Here is a 23108-nt window from a genome sequence, read left to right on the forward strand (position 1 = left end):
TTTATATATATAATATATAAAATATATATTTATATAACAATTATATATTTATATATTTATTTATATTTAATATAATTATCTATATAATATAAAGTATATATATATATATATATATATTTCATTTCTTTAGGATAGATTGTTCAAGCCAGTTCTGACCCAGGCACTGCTGGACTGAGTGTCTTCTAAATATATTTCTCCAAATGATGTCATTTCATAAGTGTAAGGTTATAATGATATTCTTCTACTGCTATATGAAGATACACTCTGGCTTATTGTTTCTTATTTCCACCTCTCTGAGGTGGAACTGAGATGCTTTTACACTGACTGGCAACGAGCTGTATTAAATACAATTGTAAAATCAATTTACAGTGGGCTTGCCAGCATCATGCTGCATTTCCAGAAGGTGTTGTTATAAAACAAAGACTAATTAAAGTATGAGGAAAATATAAGAGGATATTAGACTGAAATCATGTAGAGCTCTCAGCCTGCAGCATCTGTCAGTGTTGCAGATTCAGGTGTTTTACATAATGGTGAAATCTGAAGTGTCAGCTACTGTGGAAAATACAGTGAGCATCCTCTGCATAACTCTTCTGGCCTTTGTTACGCTGCTAGGGTTAAAGAGTAGTGCTGTTTTCCACTGTGGCTGTGTGGAGAAGGAAAATGTCATTGCTCTGTGCCACCTCGTAGTCTTTGGCTATGCAAAACATGGTTTTTGTAGCTGCTTGTCATCAAATTCCACTGCAATGAAGGAGCAAATGCTCTCATACAGGATGGAAAAGTATAGTACTGAACCACAAAAAGTTGAGGTTGGAAGGCTGTTTCTGGAGATCATCGAGCCCAAGCCTTCTTCTGAAAGCAGGGGCAGTAAGAACAGGTTGCTCAGGACCATGTCCCATTGTGTCTTGAATGGGACCACAGCCTGTTTGGACACCTCTTCCAGTGAGTGACCACTTCTATTTCAGTTTAAATCACCAGCCAAGAGGAACATCAGCAGGCCCAGTTGCTCTCCAGTCCCTAATTTTCCTTCTCAGTTGCAAAATTTTAATCATCTTCTTGCATTTAGCTATAGTATTTCATCACACAGCACCATCACCCCTCCCAGCCCTACCAGCATCAGTCTCATCCACAAGCATCTGCAGATGATGTATTCTGATTTTCAGGGGATCCAAATGGACCTGTGCCTATATTAGGAACTGCACAGGTTTATCACTGCTGCCAGGCATCATTGTCTGGAAACCATGCTGAAGATGTTGATACTAAGTTAGCACTGTGATTTGAACTTTTGCCTCTCAAGGAGTTGTGTTTAGGATGCTGTTCTGGTAGGAGAGAGCATGGTAAGGTTAGTCTGACTGCATTGGGTTATTCACAAACTTAAAGATCAGAGAGGAAGCATGCCCTTAAAGACATGACTAAAGATGGCCAGTGGCCAAAGAAGATAAAAAAACAACTGAGGCACAATCAGGTGTAAGGGCATGCACAAATAAATGCATAACTGTGCTTGAAATCAAATCTAAATTTGATTTTTGAATGTCATGTATGTGGCATTAGCCACAAGGATGCTTTTCCCCTTGTAAAGACTGAAGTTACCATTTAAAACTATTTAATTTGGATTAACTCATGGATCTTAAAGTGGTCTTATAGGAAAAATAGGAACAAATGTTTTAGCAGGGCCTGTTGCAGCAGTAATGTGGATGAAAGTGGATAGATTTAAATTATATACAAGAAAGAAATTTTTTACAATGAGGGTGATGAAACACTAGCACAGGCTGCCCCGAGAGGTAGGAGAAGCCCCATCTCTGGAAACATTCAAGGTCAGGCTGGACCGGGCTCTGAGCATCCTGATCCAGTGGCAGATGTCCCCTCTCAGTGCATGGAGTTGGACCCCTTCCAACACAAAATTGTCTTAAGATTCTACACTTTCTGTTCTGTGCTAAAATCAGAGTTTCATTCTTTGGGATCATTTAACACTCACCAAACTGTCTGTCCCATGGTTGCACTGGCTTAGTGCTAGCTTGAGGTTTTTTGAGAAAGTGTAAGGGCACCCTAAACTGTTATTGGACCAGAGCTATGAAACTGTTTTCATTGTTATTTATATGATCATTGTATGTTGGTTTCTAACCACATCCAGTCAGATTTTTGGCCTGTCATATAGATACAGCGGATAAACACTGGACTGGTTATTAAAAAACAATTATTTATGTATGAATTACAATCCCAATGTTTTTCCAACTACTTTTTTAAGCAGACATAGTCATAGTCAAACCACATAAGCAAATACTTCCTTTTTTCTCATTACCAAGCACAAATCAGAAGCATAGGAAATCTTTGATAGATGCTGAGCTATGGAGTTCTAGTAAAAATCTATAGGAAAGATTTCAGAGAAAGCTAAATTGGATTATTAGGTGATGTGGGTTGGCTTCCCCTCTGTGGAAGTGTTACTGCTATTTTTCCAGAAAACCACAAGGAACTAGGCAGCCATTTAGGGGGATTTTACCCCAAACAATGGATTGTAGGAAAGATTGACATTCCAAGTTCAGCTGGTACAGTGATGAGAATGATCTGGGAATTTCTGAGACATCTGTCTGGATTGTTAAAGCCCAAAGAGGGAAGCTGAAAAAATAAATTCATGCCATAGCAGCTCCTGACTCAGAAGCACTGGTTCTGATGGAAGTGGGAAAGCCACCAGACTCACTGAGTCAAATGACAAAACACTCATGAAGACTGAAGCTATTAAGGCAGTTTCTACCAAATGCATCCTGGTTTGACAATACCAATAGTTAGTTTCTTCATTTTGTGGCTGCAGTACAATAAAGTGGTGTGTTTTCTTTCATTTGAGCTTTTAAAAATTAAATAAATAAAATTTATTTATACAAGCTCCAGTTCTGGGCCGCTCAGTTTAGGAAGGATATTGAGGTCCTGGAGCAGGTCCAAAGGAGGGCAACCAGGCTGGTGAAGGGACTTAAGCAAATATCCTATGAAGAGAGGCTGAGGGAGCTGGGGCTGTTCAGCCTGGAGAAGAGGAGGCTCAGAGGAGACCTCATCACTCTCTACAACTCCCTGAAAGGAGGGGGTAGCCAGGGGGGGGGTTGGTCTCTTTTCCCAGGCAACTCTCAGCAAGACAAGAGGGCATGGTCTCAGGTTGTGCTGGGGGAGGTTTAGGTTGGATATTAGAAAGAATTTCTTTACGGAGAGGGTGATCAGGCATTGGAATGGGCTGCCCAGGGAAGTAGTGGATTCTCCGTCCCTGGAGATATTTAAAAAGAGACTGGATGTGGCACTCAGTGCCATGGTCTAGCAACCGCAATGGTGGTTCAAGGGTTGGACTCGATGATCTCTGAGGTCCCTTCCAACCCAGTCGATTCTATGATTCTAAGCTCAGTATGGGACTAGGGACTGGGACATTTGGTAATCAAGGCATGCCACATTCTAGAGCAGCAGATGTCCACTGCCTGCCTCAGTTCTGTTGGTACCACATAATTGTTCATTAGTAGTTTTGGAAAAAAAAAACACCTTGTATCTGTAATTTCTAAAAGGTTCATGACATGTTTGCCAGGTGACTCCTGGCTGCCCCCATATGGGATCAGAAGGAAGCACTGATGACAAAGCCTGCTTTCTATTTCTGCTTCTCTTTCCCATCAGCTGGGATGGGGCAGGTCTTTGGAACTCCACATTGCTGTTAGCTGAAGGGATTAGGAGAGTCAAAATAGTTTTCCACTACTGTCAAGTCCAAATAGTTCCTTTGCTGTGATGCCAATATTGTTTGTCCACAGGGACACAAACGTGGCAATGCCTGGCCTACCTCAGGGTTTGATCTCATCTTGTCTTTAGATGTGACTTGAGTGTAGATGCTTTGTTGTGTCTTCTGCCTTCTTTCTGTCTGGGTTTCCCTGTCACCTCTTTTTCATACCAAAAAGTGTAAATTGATTAAAAGAAGAGACCTGCCAGATCAGTTCTCTGACTGCCACCAAAAGGCATAATCCTGATTACTCCTTGACTGAGAGCTTCTTTTCAGCAAGCTGTTTCAGCTTGCACCTATACCTGACACATGGGAAGCACTGGAAACACTTAGCTGGGAATAGCAGGGGGAAGAGTGCCAGCAGCAAAGCCTTAAATTATCTTAAGCCCATCATAAAATCACACTCTCAGATAACTAGAGAACATTGTGTGAGGTATGGAGCTCATTTTTAGATCTAATTTGCCAGCTGCTCAAGTGTACGTTTAGTTAGGTTTGTTAAGGCAATGGTCTTTGTGCCCTTTTATAAAAAACATGTTTCTGAGAATCTGCTGTTTGCATAGGAGTTGGATTTTAAGAAAATACAATGCTTGCAATCAAAGGACTCTCAACACTATTTAGCTGGGGGCAGTCTGAATGCTGACATGGCCCAGCTTTTTATTTACTAGTGATTACTGAAGAGAGTTTTAGTGAATTACTGAGCATTGCCACTTTACAGAGTCTGATATTAATAGCAAAGAGCAGTATTAATAGCTGGCTTCTTGCAAATGCTATGGTCCATATCTTTCTTTAGGAAAATTTTATAGTTAGGAAGGATGTGCATCTTTGCAAAGCTTAACTCTTCTTAAGTAGAAATTTGCAGGCAACTGGGTCTCTGAATTTCAGTTTCAGGCTCTCCTCCCTCCCCTATGCACCCTAAAAAGTGAGGTGACTTTTTTTTTTTTTTTTTAATTCTATATACAGGATAAAAAGTGTAGTAGTTGAGTATCAATAATTAAAGTACCTCCTCTGTATTTCTTCACTGGACTGAATTCAGCAGCAATATGGGCTGCTATGTGAAGTCCCTCTTCTTACCCTGATGGCCCAAGGCCATTTGTGCCAGTAGCGTCACCAAACTCACTGGGACAAACCCTACAAGCAGCAGCTCAGCATTGTGATTGACTTCCCTACATTAGGGTTTCTGATTATAGTTTTCTCCTTGTGCTTTCCTGAAAGACACAAAATGAGAGTTGCCATCTGTTTTCCACAGATCGTGAGTACTTTTCAAGTACTTTTCAAAAAAAAAAAAAAAAATTAAAATTACTTACAGTTTCTGTTATGGGTTTTGTGTCTCCTGTGAGAAAAAGCCTCTGTAGGATAAAGTCATTTGAGCCCAAAGATGGGGAAATAGAGGTAGATTGTGGCTTTTGAGTGAAGGCAGTTGAGGCAGTGCAAACAGTTTGAAGCTGCCAAATCATGTGAAGATGCTTTTTGGCATGGATGTGTGTGCAGACTGAGACACCAAGACAGCTCTTGAAAAGTGGTGAGCTGAGTGGGAGGGAAGAAGGGAAAAGACAACAACTGACAGGCAGAAGAATATCCCTGAAGGTGTACGAGTCCACCAGCACTTTGAGGTTCTTGCTTTTCAGCAAATTGGTAGCTAAATCTGTGGTTGAGGAGAGTCTTACTCAATAGACTTACTGAAGTCTTACTTCAGTGCTCTCCAGAGGATGAGTAGATTATAAGGATATATTTTTCTTTTTCTAAATTGAAATTCTGACTATTTCTAACACTGCTGTTGCCAATGTAACATATGGTGTCAGCAGCATATCTTGAGGGAGGAGAACACCAGGTTGTGAGAACACCAGGTTGTGAGAACACCATGCAGCAAGAAGAGTAAGGAGCTTATAAGAAGACCACAGCATTAGAAAAAAAAATCCTTATCTTGGGGGTATTTGTGAGGAATTGCCAAGAAGTTTACTTTCTTATAACCATGGTGTGAAAACACCCACAGTAGGTTCCTACAGTTTGTCTGTATGAAGAATTCATATACCTTCTTCTAAGAGCTGGGGTTGGTTCGTTTTTTTTTCTGGGTGCTTAATTTAAAGCAAAGCACAGCTTCTGCTTTGACATAGAATCGTAGAATGGTTTGGGTTGGAAGGGGCCTTAAAGATCATCTAATTTCAACTCCTCTGCCATGGGCAGGGACATCTCCCACCAGACCAGGTTGCTCAAAGCCTCATCCAGCCTGGCCTTGACCACCTGCAAGAATTGGGTATCCACAGCTTCTCTGGGCAACCTGACATGCCTGCAGCCTCCATAAAGCCTGGGTATAACACACAGACACAGCAAGGAGAAAGCTTTAGCATTAGGTACGTGGGATTACGCATCTAGAAGCACAATGTGGCACTCCTGTCCCTTCCACTTGAGCCTGTTTTTGAAGGGAAACACGAAGAGAACATGAGCCATGTTTCTTCACAGAGACACTAACTTCCCACAGGTTCCATCAGAACTGGATGAAAGGCAGTGGGACAAAACTTTGTCTCCATGTAGAAAAAAAAGCTTCAACGTGAGTTGAAGTTACATCTTCACCTAACCTACAGCTGGACAGTCAGCCCACAGGCAACACATGTGCCTTTGTACCAAGTGTGAACTGCTTCTTATCTGCCAGGTGGTTAGGAGATAAGTGAGAAAGCTGAAAAACTGCAAATGAGGAGCTGAGGCAAAGTAGGGACTGAGAATATATCTGTTACCTAAGGGGTCCCTGACTTTTCACCTTGCTATGAGCAGTCAGCAGCCTGACTGAAAGGTCAGAGAAGTTTGTTGTGAAGGATGGAATGGAAGGCACAACAGTCACATCGTTCATGAGCATTTCTTCCATAATGATCATCACATAAGCAGGTCTCATCTGTTGACAAAGTGGTACAGCAAAATAAGACAGTAGAACAAGATCAATTTTCAATATAAGGATGTAGATCAACAAACGTTCCCTCTGATTTGTGCCCAAGGTCGAGTTGCTTGGTTCCCACTACATTTGTGGGCAGTGGAGAGTGATGTGTCTTAGCTCAGGTTTGGTTCTATCTCTCATGATTAACTACAAATAGACCCCAAGACAGCCAGCCTGTCTTGGAAGGAGATCTGTCCTGACCTTCCACAGGATGACTCTGGGACACAATGGTTGTATTTCCTGTGAGGAGGATGAGGGTCATATGGTTTTGAGGGCAAGCCAAGGTGGTGATCTTGGCACCATAGTCCATATGACTGTGAACAGGAAAGAGTGTGTCAGGGTGCAGCTGCATGATAAGCTGAAGATGTGTAACTGCTTGAGTACCCAAGGCCAACATGAAGGGAGTGGGCAGGAGTGCCTGGAGAGGTGAGGGATGTGAGATGGACTCAGATGGCCACTTCCAACAGCAGCTTAAGTTGATCTTGACAGGTTACCCTGAGGCAGGACAGTGGAATGGAGCTGGTGGGAAAGGAATGAGAATTCCTTGGGAGTGTAGCACAGTGGGAAGTTACAGGAATTGCTGCACCATCTAACACCGAATGTACCACATGATGAGATTTACCATTGCCTTTGCTTGCTTGTGCAGGGCCTCTGTGGGCATTAAGTACATTAAGTATCACTTTTTTATAAGATTCACTCCCTCAGGATTTGCAGTGTTCTGTACACTACAGGCAATGGCACCTCATGATACTGTTCAGATTAATGTAGATGTGAAGGCATTTTATCTCTGTCAGGCAGATAGAGATGGGCTTAATTTTCCAGCTTTATTTTTGCTCAGTAATTTAAATATATATTTTTTTGGCCCTACAGCAATCATGTAACAGCACAGAGAGCCTGTATAACATGCTAGTCTGAAGGAGCAGACCGACCAGTTTGCTATGGTTGTCAATGTGTTGATCTGGTGTGCATTGCCTGTACCACCTTTGTATGGATGGAGGAGTGACCATCCTGGCACCATTATCTCAACTGGAGAGCATTCAATTGCAGCTTCACAGAAAGCTTCTTCTCTGATGGCAGCAGGAAAGAGTTTTCTCCTCTTGGAAGAATATCCCCTTTCTTCCTGCTTCTGAGCATCCTTCGTGAGTTTGAGGGGCTGTGCAAAGCAGGGCATGCTGAGAAGCACAGTATCCTGCAGCCCTGCATTTGTCAGAGCCTATTACACAGCAGGGGAAGAGAATGGCAGAGCTGGTGAATCTGTCACATCCTGCTTGTTCAAAAGATTATTGATGCTGCATAATTCATCAAAGCATGACCTAGCAGTGGGTTCTGCCAGACAGCTGCCAGAGCTGTCCAGTAACCGCTTCTGTTGCAGCTGCCCATAAAGTGATGCTCCTTGTTTATGAAAATAGTCCCTGTCTTTGCTGTCTGCCCAGGAGCCTTTCAATTAATACACCTAAAAGGGTCAGTCTTGCCTTGGACTCTGATAAAACGTGAAGGTCATGTTGAGTGGAAAATGCTACCATTTTGTTGGTGTTTTTTTAATGGGATTGAAATAGGGAAATATTAGTATTTTCTGTGCAACAGAAATAATGGGAAATTTCAATTAGGAAATACAGTGCTTTTTTCTGACATAACTTATACAGTGATTTAATATTTTTTTTTACATTCCCACAGCTGAAATATTTTAATTAACAATGATTAAAATATACTGACCTATAATGATCAGCTCTGAATTCTTTCATTACTTCCTGATAGTAATTATTTCCTAATAAGTACTACTTGATGGGAGCTGCAGTTCAGAAGCTTGGCACATTCTCTCTGACCCTCTGCCATTGCCTGATATACATCTCCTTTAGAGCATCATGCAGTTTGGCCAGAATGAAATGTGAAATCTTTCCACCTGATGTAGCAATAAAGGAATCTAATCTGCAGGGAAAGAGGTTCGAGTGTTGGTTCCCATGAAGCAGAATGTCACAGCAGGAAAACAGAAATTCATGTTTGAGTGTTCAGATTCTCAATGCAATATTGTGTGTCAGCTAAATATATATATATTATAAATATATAATATATAAATAATATATATTTATGTCAAGTACTTACAGGTTGAACACTTCCTCTGAGTTTTATGGATAGAAGAGTGAAAATGTAGGTGACTAGAAAATTGAAAATGTCTGCCAGGGTTTTACAATGCATTTTTCTCTGCACAAGCTGGGGCTGGGATCCAGTCTGCCTAAAATCTCTCTTTGCCATGAACTCCATCCTAGATCACAAGTTTATCCAGGTTTGCCAGATCTTGTAGGTAACTCTTCCTTAAATATCTTTGGGTCCATATCTGGATTCACCAACACAGGGTTAAGAGGGATATTTCAGGGAGACAGGTACTTGCCTCCTTAAGCTCTGCTATAGTCTGGTTTTAAGCATTCAGTGGATTTCCAGACAAGTCCACTGGAGAAGCCTGGAGAATCGGATGCCATTGAGACCTTGAAAGTTGTGACTTCTACTGAAACTGCAAAGTGGTTGAAGCACCATGCCAAAAAGGGACAGATCTCTGTGCAGGGCAGCTCCAGGGGGAATGCAGCCTGGCCTTCTCACAGGTTTATAAGCAACCAGACTGCCAGGTCCTGTGTGCCTGGCCAGATAGCCCAGTAACCATCCTGCTGGAACCAGGTGTGCAGCAGTCCTGGGCCAGGAAGCAAATGCAAGTGGGAGACATCTCTAACCTAGGGTTATTCAGGTGGCATGGAATGAAAACTCTGCTCATCTCTTCTAGGGACATTTTGCCTCTTGTGGAGTTCCACTCAAGAAGAACCAGCTCTTCCCAGCTGCTAGGGTTGCTGGCCCAAAGTACACCCACTTTTGCCTGATTTGGGCCAGGAGCCCTCCTCTCCAGACCAACTGCAGGAAAGATGTTGTTACCAAATGCCCATCTCTGAGAGGTGGTGGCAGAGCACTGAACCTGGTGTTTCTCACTTTGCCCATGGGTGCTTGTGTCACTGGATCACTGCTGTTGTCATAGCTGTCTTCTTGGGCCAAGAGGGAGTGCTGAGCAGCTCTGGGTGCCAAAAAAAGTTTGTCCTCTGCAGGTACCACTGCTCCTACAGAGTGAGGGGGGAGAAAAGGAATTAGGAAGGCAAGATCTTCCATCCTCTGCAGGGTTTTCAAAGCTTCACTCCATGTACTCATCAGGGAATGTAGGCAGCAGGGCTAGACAAGCAGATATCTGTCCTGGATGAACCCAAGACAAGGCAGCTTGAAGTTCAGTGAAGTCATACCCAAACGAGAGAGTTGGCACAGGCAGGTGTGACAGCACCCACTGCTTTCTGTCAGATTGTCTTTCTGATGAAAAAAAAGATCCTGGTTTTTGGGCAGGGAAAGGAAGAGAGGAAGAACCAGATGGCAATATTGACATTCCACTTTTCAGGGCTTTGTTTTTGATCCATTCAGCAGTATTGCATCAGCAAGAAAATAAAAATAATATGTAGAGAAGGACCCATCCAACACTCAAGCATAAAACGTCAGGCCCCCTTCAGCTCCCAGCTTTAGGACATCAAGTGTGACAGCCCCCCAGCATTTGGGCTGAGTGCTTGCTTTAACCTCTCATGGGTGGTTAATACTACCTAACAGAGTAGTGAAAAGTTTAGAACTGTAAAATACTCTTTCAGTCCTGGTAGTAATTACCTCTTAGCAATGTTAGCACTTTGCCAACTCAAAGAAAACTAATCCCCTTCTGTCATAGGAAAGAAAAAAATGTAATAGCTGTGAGAACTGTGGAGCTTATTTTCAAATAGATGCCTCAGCATTTTGATATTTTCTGTGGGATTAACTAGTAACACTGGCAGGCTAATACATATGCAGAGCTTTCATTTGCTTCTGTGACAACTTGCCGGGGGCAAATTGAACTGTGTCATGAGAAAGGGTGTTGTTCCCCCTTTCTTGTCAGTTGAAGCAAAAAGACTTGCTAGTAACACAGAAACAATTTGCAATTTATCATGAGTTCAGGGGAAGTTTCTCCTCTTTCGTTACCTCCTATTCCCTCTTTTTTTTTCTGTTTCTCTTTTTCTTACCAAAACAGAAAGGGCTGCCATTTTATAAGCACAGAAGCTGCATAATGACAGGTCCACCACTGTGCAGTAAAAGCATTTTACTTTGCTAACAAAAAATAGACACTGAAGCTCTTTCTGTAATGATTTGTTACATTTTCTCCCCTTCAGTTTAGCTGCCTCTAGCTCAGAAAAAAAAAAAAAAAAAAAAAAAAAGATTATTTGCTCTGCTGTACGTATAACCCCAGCTCCTAACAGTGGCTTTTGCCATGCTTTGGTGGGCTTCTGAGTCTGGCTCTGTGAGTGTTTGGTGCTGATGGGCACAGGCAGCAATGGCTGCAGAATACTAATGCTGGGACTGGCTCCCACAGGGCTCCACTTTTGAAAAATGCTTTAGGCATTCGGTGTCCATGCAGCATGCTGAGCAACAGGAGGGCAGAAAAGCCATGCTCAGGGTTTATTTATTTATTTTTTTCAGTGCGGAGCAAGGAGCCAAGAGGAACGATGGCTCTTTGCTTCATATTGTTGTGCCCAGGCTTCTTTTGGAGCTGCAGTCATTTATATGCATAAATATCAAGCCTGTCACTTGTTGCAGGCTTTGATAGCGTTTGTGTGACAAAGGAAATGGAGGGAGAAAAGAGCTGAACATCTTCTATTCCAGCCTTAGAAAATAAATGACCGTGTAGCTATGGCATTTTTTTTCTTTCTGGTTTTATTAGGTCACCGTCCTCTGCAGTTTGTTTTCCTTCCTGTCCTGCTGCCCTGTGTAAAGGACCACGAGAGGATATCCTTCCACACCCACTTTGTCTTTCTCCCACACTGAGAGTTATCCACAGAGGATATCTTAAAGAATCACTTACCATTAACAGTTGGTAGAGCAAAACCTTTTGCCACATATTTTTTAATATTTTTTTTCTTCAACTTATTTAGGCAATTAACCATCAGACAAAGTCACTCCACTTTACACATTTCATGCAGAGATACAGGAACTCTGCTGTAATTGTATTTTTTACTACTTACTTGGTTTATCTATCTTTCCCCTAGGCAAAGTACATGCTTGCTATTTTTTCTCTATACCATATCTTTCTGCAGCTGCTAAATCAAGGCTGATGGTATGTTTACCAGTCATCTCTGGTAAGCTTTGCAATTGCATCTAGCTTTTCTCTGGGTCTTGCAGCCATTCTGTATTGAAAGACAATTAAAATAGAGTACTTGCATAATACTGTTTTTCCATCAAAGAAATTGCTGAAGTATCACAGGAATGTTATTCTGATGCCAGGGGGGAGGAGGGAGAGGTTCATCCTGAGTGCCAGTAGGAGGGGAGACAGCCTGTGAGACAATCCCCCTATTAAATGTGGTCTGCACAATTGAAAAACTTGGGAAGTCTTTCTAAGGCTTCACACATTTAGGCTTAGTGCCCAGGCCTGGAGTCTCAGACATGGAGGTGCTTTCAGAGCATCACACTGGGGGAACCATTTCAGCAAAGCTATCCAGATTACCTGGATGATTTATTAAACTGCCTTGGATCTCTGTTCAGATGTGTCTTTCTTGACATGCAACTTCAGCAGAAGAGAAGGGACAGTTTCTCCCCCTCCCTCCAAGCAGCCATTGCTCTGCTTCTGACCTGTCAGAGAGGTTTCAGGGACAGTGGCAGAGGGAGCCCGTGTGAACATTCCCAAGTCTAACTAGAGGTTTGGGTTTTTTCCCTTGAAGTAAGTGAAATTTTTTGTGCTTCCTGCTTTTAGCAGTATTCCCTAATCTTATAAAACTTTGAAGGAGTACTATTATAGACTTGGTGATCTGAAGATACAAGCAGTGCAGGGTTTGTAGGGACAAGTAATATCTTTTCCTGAAAGTTTGTCTGGTTTTTTTTTCCCCAACTTTATCATTTGGCCTAATAAAAGATATTACTTCTCCCTACAAACTTTGGCTTACTTATGAAAAGCAATTTCCTCCAGGACATAGAGCACTCTTAATAGGGTAGAAAACTCCAATATCAAGATGATAGAGTGGAGTTCCGTGGTGTGATTTCCATGCCCTGAGCCAATTGGCACAAATTAAAAACAAGGTGGGATGAACCCTGATCATTCTGCACATCATTAGTGTCCACTTCACTCCCACTCTACATGAGTACTTTTGTCTTTCCTAGCTCTGGGCTTCATGGGGCTGTCTCTTTTCAAACACAGAAATGCACGTTGGGTAACATCTTTTGAATGCTACCTCTGTAGAAACAGCAGCTGTTGTGGGATGCCCAATGCAACTTCTCTGTCTTCTGATTATTTGCTTGGTTGCTATGTCTCTGCACATTATGTTCAGTTTACTGTAGGTGAAAAAATCCCAGTGTGACTGAGTAGGCTGTTTCTCCTGTAAGGATCACGTGAATGCTGACAACAGTCAAAGAAACCGGGTTACAAATCTTAAAGGACATTTCTCTTCTTATGCTCTCAGGTGAACTTTCTGTGGAAGACATACAAGACCCATTCCTTGTTAGTGTGCATATAATCACAGACCCAGGTGAATCCAAGACTCTTCAGCAAGCCATCGATAAGCTTCTAGCCTGGATCCATCCAGACCTCCAGCTCTTTCGGGTCTCAGAAAGACGAGTGCCCAAGAAGCGCAGGAAGCCGGGTAAGGGAGTTGTCCCTCAGCCTGCCCTGGCCATCATTCTCTTTCTGCAGGAGGAATACGGAGAAGAACCAATCTTGCAGCTCCACGAAACTTTTCAGCAGCCACCCTGGCGTTACCACCACACAGAGCGAGTGCATGGGAAGTTCCTGCCTTACATGCCATGCAGCCAGGACTTTTACACTTTGGCTTCAGGGACTCCTCTGTGGGCCATCCGCCCGGTGCACTACGGGAAAGAAATTATCCGCTTCACTATATACTGCAGGAGTGAAAACTTTGCTGACATTCTGAAACTCTACGAGTTAATACTGAAAAGACCGGTATGTCAGAAAAAAGCAGACTTTTGTGTTTTTCCTATCTATTCTAACATGGAAATAGACATTCAGTTTTCTTTAAAAAAACTCCCTAAGGGCCAGGTGCCAATGCCAACCGAGTCAGCGGTGCTGGAGTTCAGAGTTAAAGATGTAGGGCAGCTCGTGCCTCTCTTGCCCAACCCTTGCAGCCCCATCAGTGAAGGCAGGTGGCAGACAGAAGACCACGATGGAAATAGGATCCTTTTGCAGGTAAGTTCTGTGCACAGGGAAAGAGAAGCACATTTATTGGATTTCTGCAGGAAAGCTTAAGCTGAAACAGCAGCCAGAAGAGGTTTTCTTTTGCTCTGTCCTTGGTGAAAGAGCCAGGACAGTGCTGCTAAAGAAAGAACCTGAATCCCCTTGCTCTGTGTGTGTGTAAGTAATCAGGAAAGCAGTGGGTGATACTATCCAGATATCAGTCAACCTCAGTTTATGCAAAGAGTGATGTGAGATGAGGTAGCTGTTTGAAAGAGTGAGGAGAGAAGGAATTATGAGCCCAAGTGGAGGAATGATGGCTGATGACTGTAGTTTTATAAGAAATATGGGCACAGAACTGACAGGGGTTTATAAAATAGCTCTGAGTTATGAGATTTTTATGGAAGACAAGCAGAATTCCTGATGGTACTCATTATTTTCTAGCATCACAGGGTGACAAACTGCATCTCTCTTTTGCACAGTGATGATCAGAATGAGAGAGGTGGTGAAGGGAAAGAAATGTACTCCAAAGAGCAGCCAAAGACATGCATACCCCCAGAATCTTTTTGAACTAATCTCATGTGCTCATAACCAAGTCCTGAAAGAGAATTTATTTGTTAGGATATCTGTAGGCACCATATCTGGGAAATGTATCAGCATGTTCTGCTTCACTGCACCATATCCGAGGAAGATAAAGGGGATAAAAAGCAGCAAGCTTTTAATAGCTCCCTGCCCTGCAGAGGGGGAATCTGTGGCTATCCAGAGCCAGGTCATTGTGCATTCTTGCACTGCAGGGGTATTTATTGCTGCTTAGTGTTTTGATCAAGGAGCACAGACCCTCACCTTCAGAAGACTGTTGTTCTAGTTTTGAAGTAGGGTGTTTTTTCAGAGTGAATTGCATTCACAAAGCTTATAGAATTGTCTGGCCTTGTTTCTGTAGAAGTGGCATTGTGGGTGCCATCCTTCCACTGCACGGGCTCTCATTGTGCAGAGAGATGTGAACACATCCCCCTGCAGCACAGTGCACTCTGGGTTTGTAACGCCCGGAACTGAAAATCCAGGTACTCGGAGCATCTGTGCTCTGCTGAGTCACATCCAGATGGTGCTGAAACCTTTCCCTGCCTGCTGTCAGACTCTGCCTGCAGAGACATCCCATGTCAGAGCTCAACAACACACACGTAGGGCTCAGGAGACAATTTAGCTTCCCTGCCCATCTGCCAAGATAGTCACCAATTTGTCAGGGTTGCTGCTTGCACTGTAGGCAAGTATGTGTCAGCCTGAGTTAACTTGAAGTTTGTAAGAGCCATCACAAAATTTTTACACTCGTCTACATCCCCTTTTCCCTGTTCTTTTTCAGGAGGTTTCTGTTATGCAGGATAATTTTGGTTTATGGGGTCTTGCTGTGGCTTCAAGTAAATTTAAGAGAAGGGTAAAAAAAAGAAACAAACAACAGGACTTCTATGATCAAGTCCAACCATCCACCCTACAGCCCCTAACCACTAAGCCATCCACTGTAGCATCTCATCTACCCATCTTTTGAACACCTCCAGAGACAGTGAATCCGCCACCTCGGTAGAGTAGGCAGACTGTTCCAATGTTCAACCACTCTTTCTGTGAAGAAATGTTTTTCTAACACCCAACCTGAACCTCCCCTGGCAGAGCTTGACCCCGTTTCCTCTTGTCCTGTCACTGGTCACCAGGCAGAAGAGGCCAACATCTGTCTCACTACAACCTCCTTTCAGATGGTTGTAGAGAGGAACCCCTCAGCCTCTCCCCTCTGCCTCCTCTTCTCCAAGCTGAACAGCCCCAGTTCCTTCAGCCTCTCCTCATAAATCCTTTTCTCCAGACCCCTCACCAGCTTGCTTGCCCTTCTCTGCACCCTCTCCAGAACAGCAAATTTTCAGAAATAACAGGTGCCAAACAGCAGGCTGAGGTAAACCCTGCAAAGAATATTGGAATGAGATTTTAGCCAAATGCACAAAAAGAGAAAAGTGAAAGACTGCTAAGAATGGCCTCCAAGGATAATTAATATTAATTTCTGTTTTCTGTGAGGATGATGATGCTGAACAGGAAGGCAAAATGGCAATGAAAGGGAATGAAATTACAAAAACTGAAATTGTCACATTGGAAGTGCCGTTAAGCAAAAGAAGTTTAATATATGCAATATTGAGGGTTAGAACTTGGACTTCGGTTCTAATGATTCCAACGGGATGAGGTTCAACACGGCCAAGTGCCGGGTCCTGCACTTTGGCCACAACAACCCTAAGCAGCGCTACAGGCTGGGGACAGAGTGGTTGGAGAGCAGCCAGACAGAGAGGGACCTTGGAGTTTGGATTGACAGGAAGCTGAACATGAGCCAGCAGTGTGCCCAGGTGGCCAAGAAGGCCAATGGCATCCTGGCCTGTATCCGGAACAGCGTGGCCAGCAGGTCCAAGGAAGTGATTCTGCCCCTGTACTCAGCCCTGGTGAGGCCACACCTCGAGTACTGTGTCCAGTTCTGGGCCCCCCAGTTCAGGAAGGATATCGAGGTCCTGGAGCGGGTCCAAAGGAGGGCAACCAGGCTGGTGAAGGGACTTAAGCAAATATCCTATGAAGAGAGGCTGAGGGAGCTGGGGTTGTTCAGCCTAAAGAAGAGGTGGCTCAGGGGAGACCTCATCGCTGTCTACAACTACCTGAAAGGAGATTGTAGCCAGGTGGGGGTTGGGCTCTTTTGCCAGACGACTTTCAAACAAGACAAGAGGACATGGTCTTAAGTTGTGCCAGGGGAGGTTTAGGTTGGATATTAGAAAGAATTTCTTTATCGAAAGGGTGGTCAGGCATTGGAATGGGCTGCCCAGGGAAGTAGTGGATTCTCCGTCCCTGGAGATATTTAAAAAGAGACTGGATGTGGCACTCAGTGCCATGGTCTGGTAACTGCAACGGTAGTGGATCAAGAGTTGGACTTGATGATCTCTGAGGTCCCTTCCAACCCAGTCGATTCTATGATTCTATGATTCTAAGTTACGTGACTGTAAAGTCTTGAAGACAGGTGCTGGTATACAGGTTTTAAACAAGTCCTCCATCAAAAGTGGAGCATTATAACTAAACCAAAGGGCAAATGTCTTTTTTGTACTCAAATGACTACTCAAATGACCATCTGTGCAACACAGCCTTGAGAAGTGCAGTCTCCAGTGTGTATCGCAGTATCCCTGAGGGATGTGAAAAGTACTTGTGCTATTGCACAAGTCACACAGACTTCACCTGTGTTCAGCCCTGGGCTCCAGAAAGGTGACTTCAGGGAGGTGCAGATAGAGGGAAAAGCCTTCACCCCATGCAGAGGAATGGAGAGTCTGTCATACAAGTGTGTACTGAATGAGTGGGGTCATCTGAATGAGTAACTAGGTTAAGTCTGAAGAGATCCCTGACTGTGCTTGGAAATACCCCAGAAGGTGGATGGCAGGAAAGGGGAAGGGCTATTTCAGTGCATGATTCTTCCGGCACAGGAACAGCAAACTTTCAATGAATAGATTGAAATTAGCAGTTGTCCATATTGATGGCCAACTGTATAGGTGCAAACAAGTTAATACCCTAATTCAAGACAGGCTGGTCAGTTAAGGGAAGAGCTTTTTTGATGGGGCATAGGTTATAGGAAAGACTAGATTTAGTGATCCATGGGCTTCTTATGTTCTTTTAACCCATACAATATTCTAAGCAAATTGCAGTATCTGTCTTTTAAAGTAAGAGGAGTATCTTTCAACTTCTCATTAATCACTGCTATTAACAATATTATCAATACCACAGCACTGGGCATAACTTCCACTTCTTCCCAGTTATGTGAACCCAAACAATGCCCTCCTAGTATTTTTCAGCCTGGACATCAGTTGGAACTTAGTAATCATCAGATTATTTTTTTTAATTTACTTCATATTGACACTGATATTTTACAGATTAAAATTACCAATTGTACTCAAAATAGTAGAATGAAATCCCCATTAATAACAGGCACTGTTTAATGTTTGAAGTTTGAATACCGCTCCATGATTAGACTAACAAGATGTGACCTGTGTGTTTTTCTTGGTGTGCTTACAAGGACTTGGGTACTTGCCAGCCAGACTGATCCATGTTCTTAACCCATATTACAAATGCAATTAGGTAAAGTCAGCACTAGAGAAAATAAAGTTAGTCATGGGCTGGATAAGTCTGTTTAGTACCACATAAACTGTTCGTTCATTTGCAAGGAAACCCTTCCAAATTGCTTTGTCACAATAGCTTTTCCACAGTGGCAAGTCCAAGGGTGAAGCTATATAGCAACCAAAGCAAAGGGTACACTTTGATTGGCTTTAGCAGGAACAAGACTTCAGAGCATGTTTGCATCCTATGGGAAGACACCAATGCTAAGACCAGAAAGAAGAGCTCTGGTGAGCTCTTGTCAGAACAGTGGGAAGAATATGGGAATTATGTATCTAAGGCTATATCACATACTGGTATGCTGAATATACTGCCAGTTTTATAGCATCATAGAATCACAGAATGGTTTGGGTTGGAAGGCACCTTACAGATCACCCAGTTCCAACCTCCCTGCAGGGGCAGGGACACCTCCCACTAGACCAGGCTGCCCAAAGCCTCATCCAAACTGGTGTTGAACCTGGCATCCACAACTTCCCTGGGCAACCTGTGCCACTGTCTCACCACCAGCACACTAAAGAATTTTTTCTAATATCTAATCTAAATCTACCTTCTTTCAGTTTGAAACTGTTCCCTCTTGTCCTATCACTCCATGCCCTTGTAAAAAGTCTCTCCCCAGCTTTCTTGTTGTCCCCTTCATGTGCTTGAGGGCTGCTATAAAGTGTCCCCAGAGCTTCCTCTTCTCCAGGCTGAACAACCCCATCTCTCTCGGCCTGTCTGCATAGGAGAGGTGCTCCAACCCTCTGATCATCTTCATGGCCTCCTTTGGATACACTCCAACAGCTCCATGTCCTTCTTGTGTTGGAGGCCCCAGAACTGGACACTGAACTGCAGGTGGGGTCCCATGAAAACAGAGTAGAGGGGGAGAATCACCTCCCTCAGCCTGCTGGCCTCTCTTCTTTTGATGCAGCCCAGGACAAAGTTGGCTTTCTGGGCTGCAAGTGCACATTGCTGGCTCATGTTGAGCTTCTCATCAGCCAGCACCCCCAAGTCCTCTTCCTCAGGACTTATTCTCTGCCAAACCTGTAATTATTCTTGGGATTGCCCCGATCCAGGTGCAGGACCTTGCACTCAGCCAAACAGGTCTTGTCCAAATTCCTGTCTTGCTCTGGATATAATCCCTGCAGAGACAGCTGAACTGCTAATGCACTTGAATGGCTAACAATGCAATGTGGAAAACTGGAAAGGCTAATAAGTGTTGGACTGGCTTTGCCTTGCATGTTTGGGAAGCAGTGAGCAAAGAGAAGGAAATGCAAAAATGGTTTCCTTAAATTACAGATTTTCTTCAGATAAGGTAGAAGACACCTTAAAGAAGTCTCCTGGCAGATTCGACTCAGGACCTAGGAGAGCTGTGCCCTCCTGGAGTGTCAGGCAGGCATCCTAGGAGATGCAAAAATGGACCAAGCACCTGGTTCACCTTATAATAACCCTAGGACCAAGAAAGAAGTGGACAACAGAAAAGTGAGATAGATAAAATTACCAAGAAATGTGTAGTTTGTGACCACTCTTTGCTAACCCTGCCTGAAACAAGCTAGTGAGATCTGGAATTGTAAGGCTCTTATGGCATTTATTGTGCTAATGACCCTACTCCATTTATGGGGTGGCTATTTCCTGCCTCATGTTGTTTTATAGTGCATCTCTGAAATAATAGTGCAAGTGTTAACTGATCACAGATTTAGCTAAATGGATTTTTTAGACTATTTGCTGAGGTAGTTGGCCAATGTTCTTCTTACCTTCTTACCTATTCCCAGGCAACCATAGTCTTGAGTTCAGAAGTGATGTAATCATATTTAGGAAATGTGATTGATTACATAAAGCTTCAGTGCTGAGAGAAGATTGCCTGTGGACCCAACCACTAAGTCTCATTAACCTGTAAAATTAACCAGAGATCTGCAAGGTTTCTGCTGCCTTGAAGATTTCTCTGTTGGTGTATAAAAGGAGTGCTCTGGATCTGTGGTAAGAAGTTACTCATCCCCTAACAGATTCGTGAGGTCAGCTGCAATAATTTATGTACAAGATCAATATGTTACTGTTGAATATGTTCTTGGGGCTGCCAGAAGTCTTGGAGGTGCAGATGCCTGCCAGCTGCATGCATAAAGGCATTCTGCCCTAGACATCTGCAGTGCAAAATGCCTGAAGATGGGAAACAGCATGAAGGTTACATGCCTACAAGGACATCAGCAAATGTGTTTCACAGAAAAAAAAGAATTGAAACATTCTAGCTGGAAACATCTTTGTTTATACAGTGTGGTATGTGCAGGTGTCTGTGAGGCTCATGAATTCATTTCTTCGTCCCTTTTTACCTGGGGCCATGGGAACAGAAGCGCCTTTATTTCCCTCAGCTTATTTAAAACATGAAGCAATCTGCATGAAAAGTATGGCTGGAGTCAAACCTCATACTCAGGATAGCTGAATGCTGCAATCAGAGGGATTTTTCCATGATGCACAGCTGACCCAGTCTGGTTTAGGCTGAGAGGAGGGAGCAGAGAACAGAGCCTTCTTACAGCATGCTGGAGACTGGCCACAGCTGAAGCAAGGAACTGAGACAAGAAGACTCAGCAAGTGCTGAAAATACACTGTCCTAGACTGAGGGGCAGCAGGGATGGGTGTTGCTGAGCTGCTGATGTCAAAATAATTTGTAGATCTGAGATCAGGATAAAGTTTTTCTTCTAGCCCCAACTGAGACTAAGGGAAACATTCTGCTCCTCTCTGCAGCATGAGGAATGGTTTGTCTTGCAAGCATATCTTGGTCCAGCAGAGGCATATCTTAGAGGCTCTGGGTCCACTTCTGACTCTGCTGAGAGGTTTAGGACAGGCATCAGCATGGTCACAGATCCATTTGCTTCAGCTTAACCACTAAACCCCTGCCAGACCTCACCTGGTTCTACATTTCCTCTCTCCAACACACAGCATCATTTCCTCTCTCTCCCTTAGATTCCAGTTTGGGTGCCTTGATGGTCACCCAACATTCATATGACCTTGATAAACCATGTGAAAAGCCTAGGAGTATTAATCAATCTGCTACCATTTTAGGAGCCTTGGGATATTTGACACCTCTGTCTTCCACCCCTGCCTGAAGTATATACAGCAATTTAGACTTCTGAAAACTGAAGTGCTTTCATCTGCCTCAGTAAAGAAGTGGCTTAATGGTTTGTAAAATGACAAACACAGGGTCAGGCTGGATGATCTAATGTACCCCAGCAGTCTTAAATGCAGTTAAATCATCTTGTTCTTGTTACTCAAAACATTACAAACAACAAACTGGGAAATAAAGTGTGGTCCCACTAATGTGGTCTTAAGTCACTGCAGTTCAGTGCAAGTAGAAGAAAGAAAGATGAGGAAGTAAATGAGAAAGTGGAGAAGGGGAAAAAAAGCAAGACAAAAACCAGGCAAAGACAGAGCACTTTTGTAGAGAATGGTTTGGTCTGCAAGAAGGAACATGAGGGTGAGGAAAGAGCTTTAAGCTTGCTTGAATTAATAGTGCAGATTGAGCAGATCTTAACACTAAGAGGAAGAAAGGCAAGAAAAGCATCAAGGACAAGCAAAGGTGTAGAAAAGGCACCTTTACAAAAATTACTTTTAATTTCTGCTGAAACTGATGAAAAGGACAGGCTTTTAGAGTGAAAATTGACCCAATCAATGGAGATGCCTTAAACTGGTTCAGTTAATCTGTAAGTCTAATACTGGTTTCCTGTTCTTAAAAATATTACACTCTCTTTTTCCTTCCCTTTTTAGTTCCTAAGGCGTTTAATTCTTCTTAGTGCTAATGGTTGGAATTGGGGAGGACACAGCTGAATCAGTCACTTACTAAAATAGGAGGTGATTTTTCACTTTTTCTTCATCCCAAAATACTTTATCTTGTCTGTTATCTTTCATAGTGCAGTAAAATCTCTGATGACTCTGTACATCCAGAAAAAACTCTTGGGAATGATTATATTTGGCATTGCAAGACACCCACCTGTCCTACTTCTGCAAACACGGTAGATGCCTCTTTTTAAATATGTTCAACTCATTTTAAAATTTAATTTCTGTAATTTGCCTTTTAATATTCTGCCCTTCTGAATACGTTTTGCCTTTTAAGTGAGACACGGTGATACAGAGAGCCAAACTCTGCCAATTTTGCCTGCAGTTGATTCCTTTTCTATTGCTATTTCTGTATCAACCCCACTGCTTTTAATGCAATTAAACAAACACCGCCACCCTCCTGATGAGCAAGGCGACAAAACTCTGGGCTGGTGATGTCATTGCTGTGCTGGCTGTTTGGCTGGGTTGTGACCTCAGCACAGCCCTGCTGGCAGTGCTTAATACAGATAATGCATAATGAGATGACTGTCTGCTTTCTTAAAAAGCAGGTGACTTAAAATAGACTACAGGAGCACTCCTTGATTGTTGTTGGGTCAGGCATAGGCAGCCCGAGTGAACTTGAAAATGTGTTTCTGTGAGGTTCACCCCAAGTTGTTCATGGCACCCCGGGATATTCATCAGGAAATTCTTCTGCAGCCCATTGTAATACACAAAGGCTCTAAATCCCTCTGGGCTTGCATAAAGATTTGTGTAGAGATTATAAAAGAGCATCAGATTAGCACCAGATGAAAAAATCTGTTCTGCTAGAGAGCTAATCTGCTCAGTCAATGGCCGAGCTTGTTGGGCATCTTTTTGGCGAGGTCTGACAGATCTCTCTCCCTGTATTTGGAACTTCAGTCAAAATCAATGTGTTGCTTTGGATCAAGGCTTTGTCCCCTTGGATGGTGGATTGACCCCCTTCCTCTCCAACATCTCTGCCACGCTAGTGCCTGGTGCAGGTCTGTGTGGCTGTGTCAGGCAGGGCTCTCCCAGTAAAAAGCAGCACAGGTAAAAGGCAACACAGAAAGCAAGCTGAGAGGAGGCTGAAGATAAGGACTTAAAAAAAAAAAAAAAAAAAAAAAAAAAAAAAAAGAGAATTCAGAAAAATTAAAGCAGATGCTAAGGCTTCCAAAGCCAAGGAAAGAACTGAGGAGGAGGGAAAAGGCTCTTCTGCTGAAAAGGGTAGCTGCGTGTACATCACACTGACCTCAAGCTACAAAAATAGGTCT

At 43.2% G+C, this 23108-nt stretch overlaps 1 protein-coding gene across 1 annotated transcript in view; it reads left to right on the forward strand.

Moving 5' to 3' along the window:
• FAM124A (family with sequence similarity 124 member A) overlaps window positions 1–23108 on the forward strand; it is a 43082-nt gene that overhangs the window by 15106 nt on the left and 4868 nt on the right. Inside the window, exon 3 of the mRNA XM_030464885.1 lies at window positions 13148–13887. Coding sequence (XP_030320745.1) covers window positions 13148–13887 — 740 coding nt within the window. The remainder of the gene's footprint in view (window positions 1–13147; window positions 13888–23108) is intronic.

This window comes from Calypte anna, chromosome 1 (assembly GCF_003957555.1).
Source record: "Calypte anna isolate BGI_N300 chromosome 1, bCalAnn1_v1.p, whole genome shotgun sequence".
Taxonomy (NCBI): domain Eukaryota; kingdom Metazoa; phylum Chordata; class Aves; order Apodiformes; family Trochilidae; genus Calypte; species Calypte anna.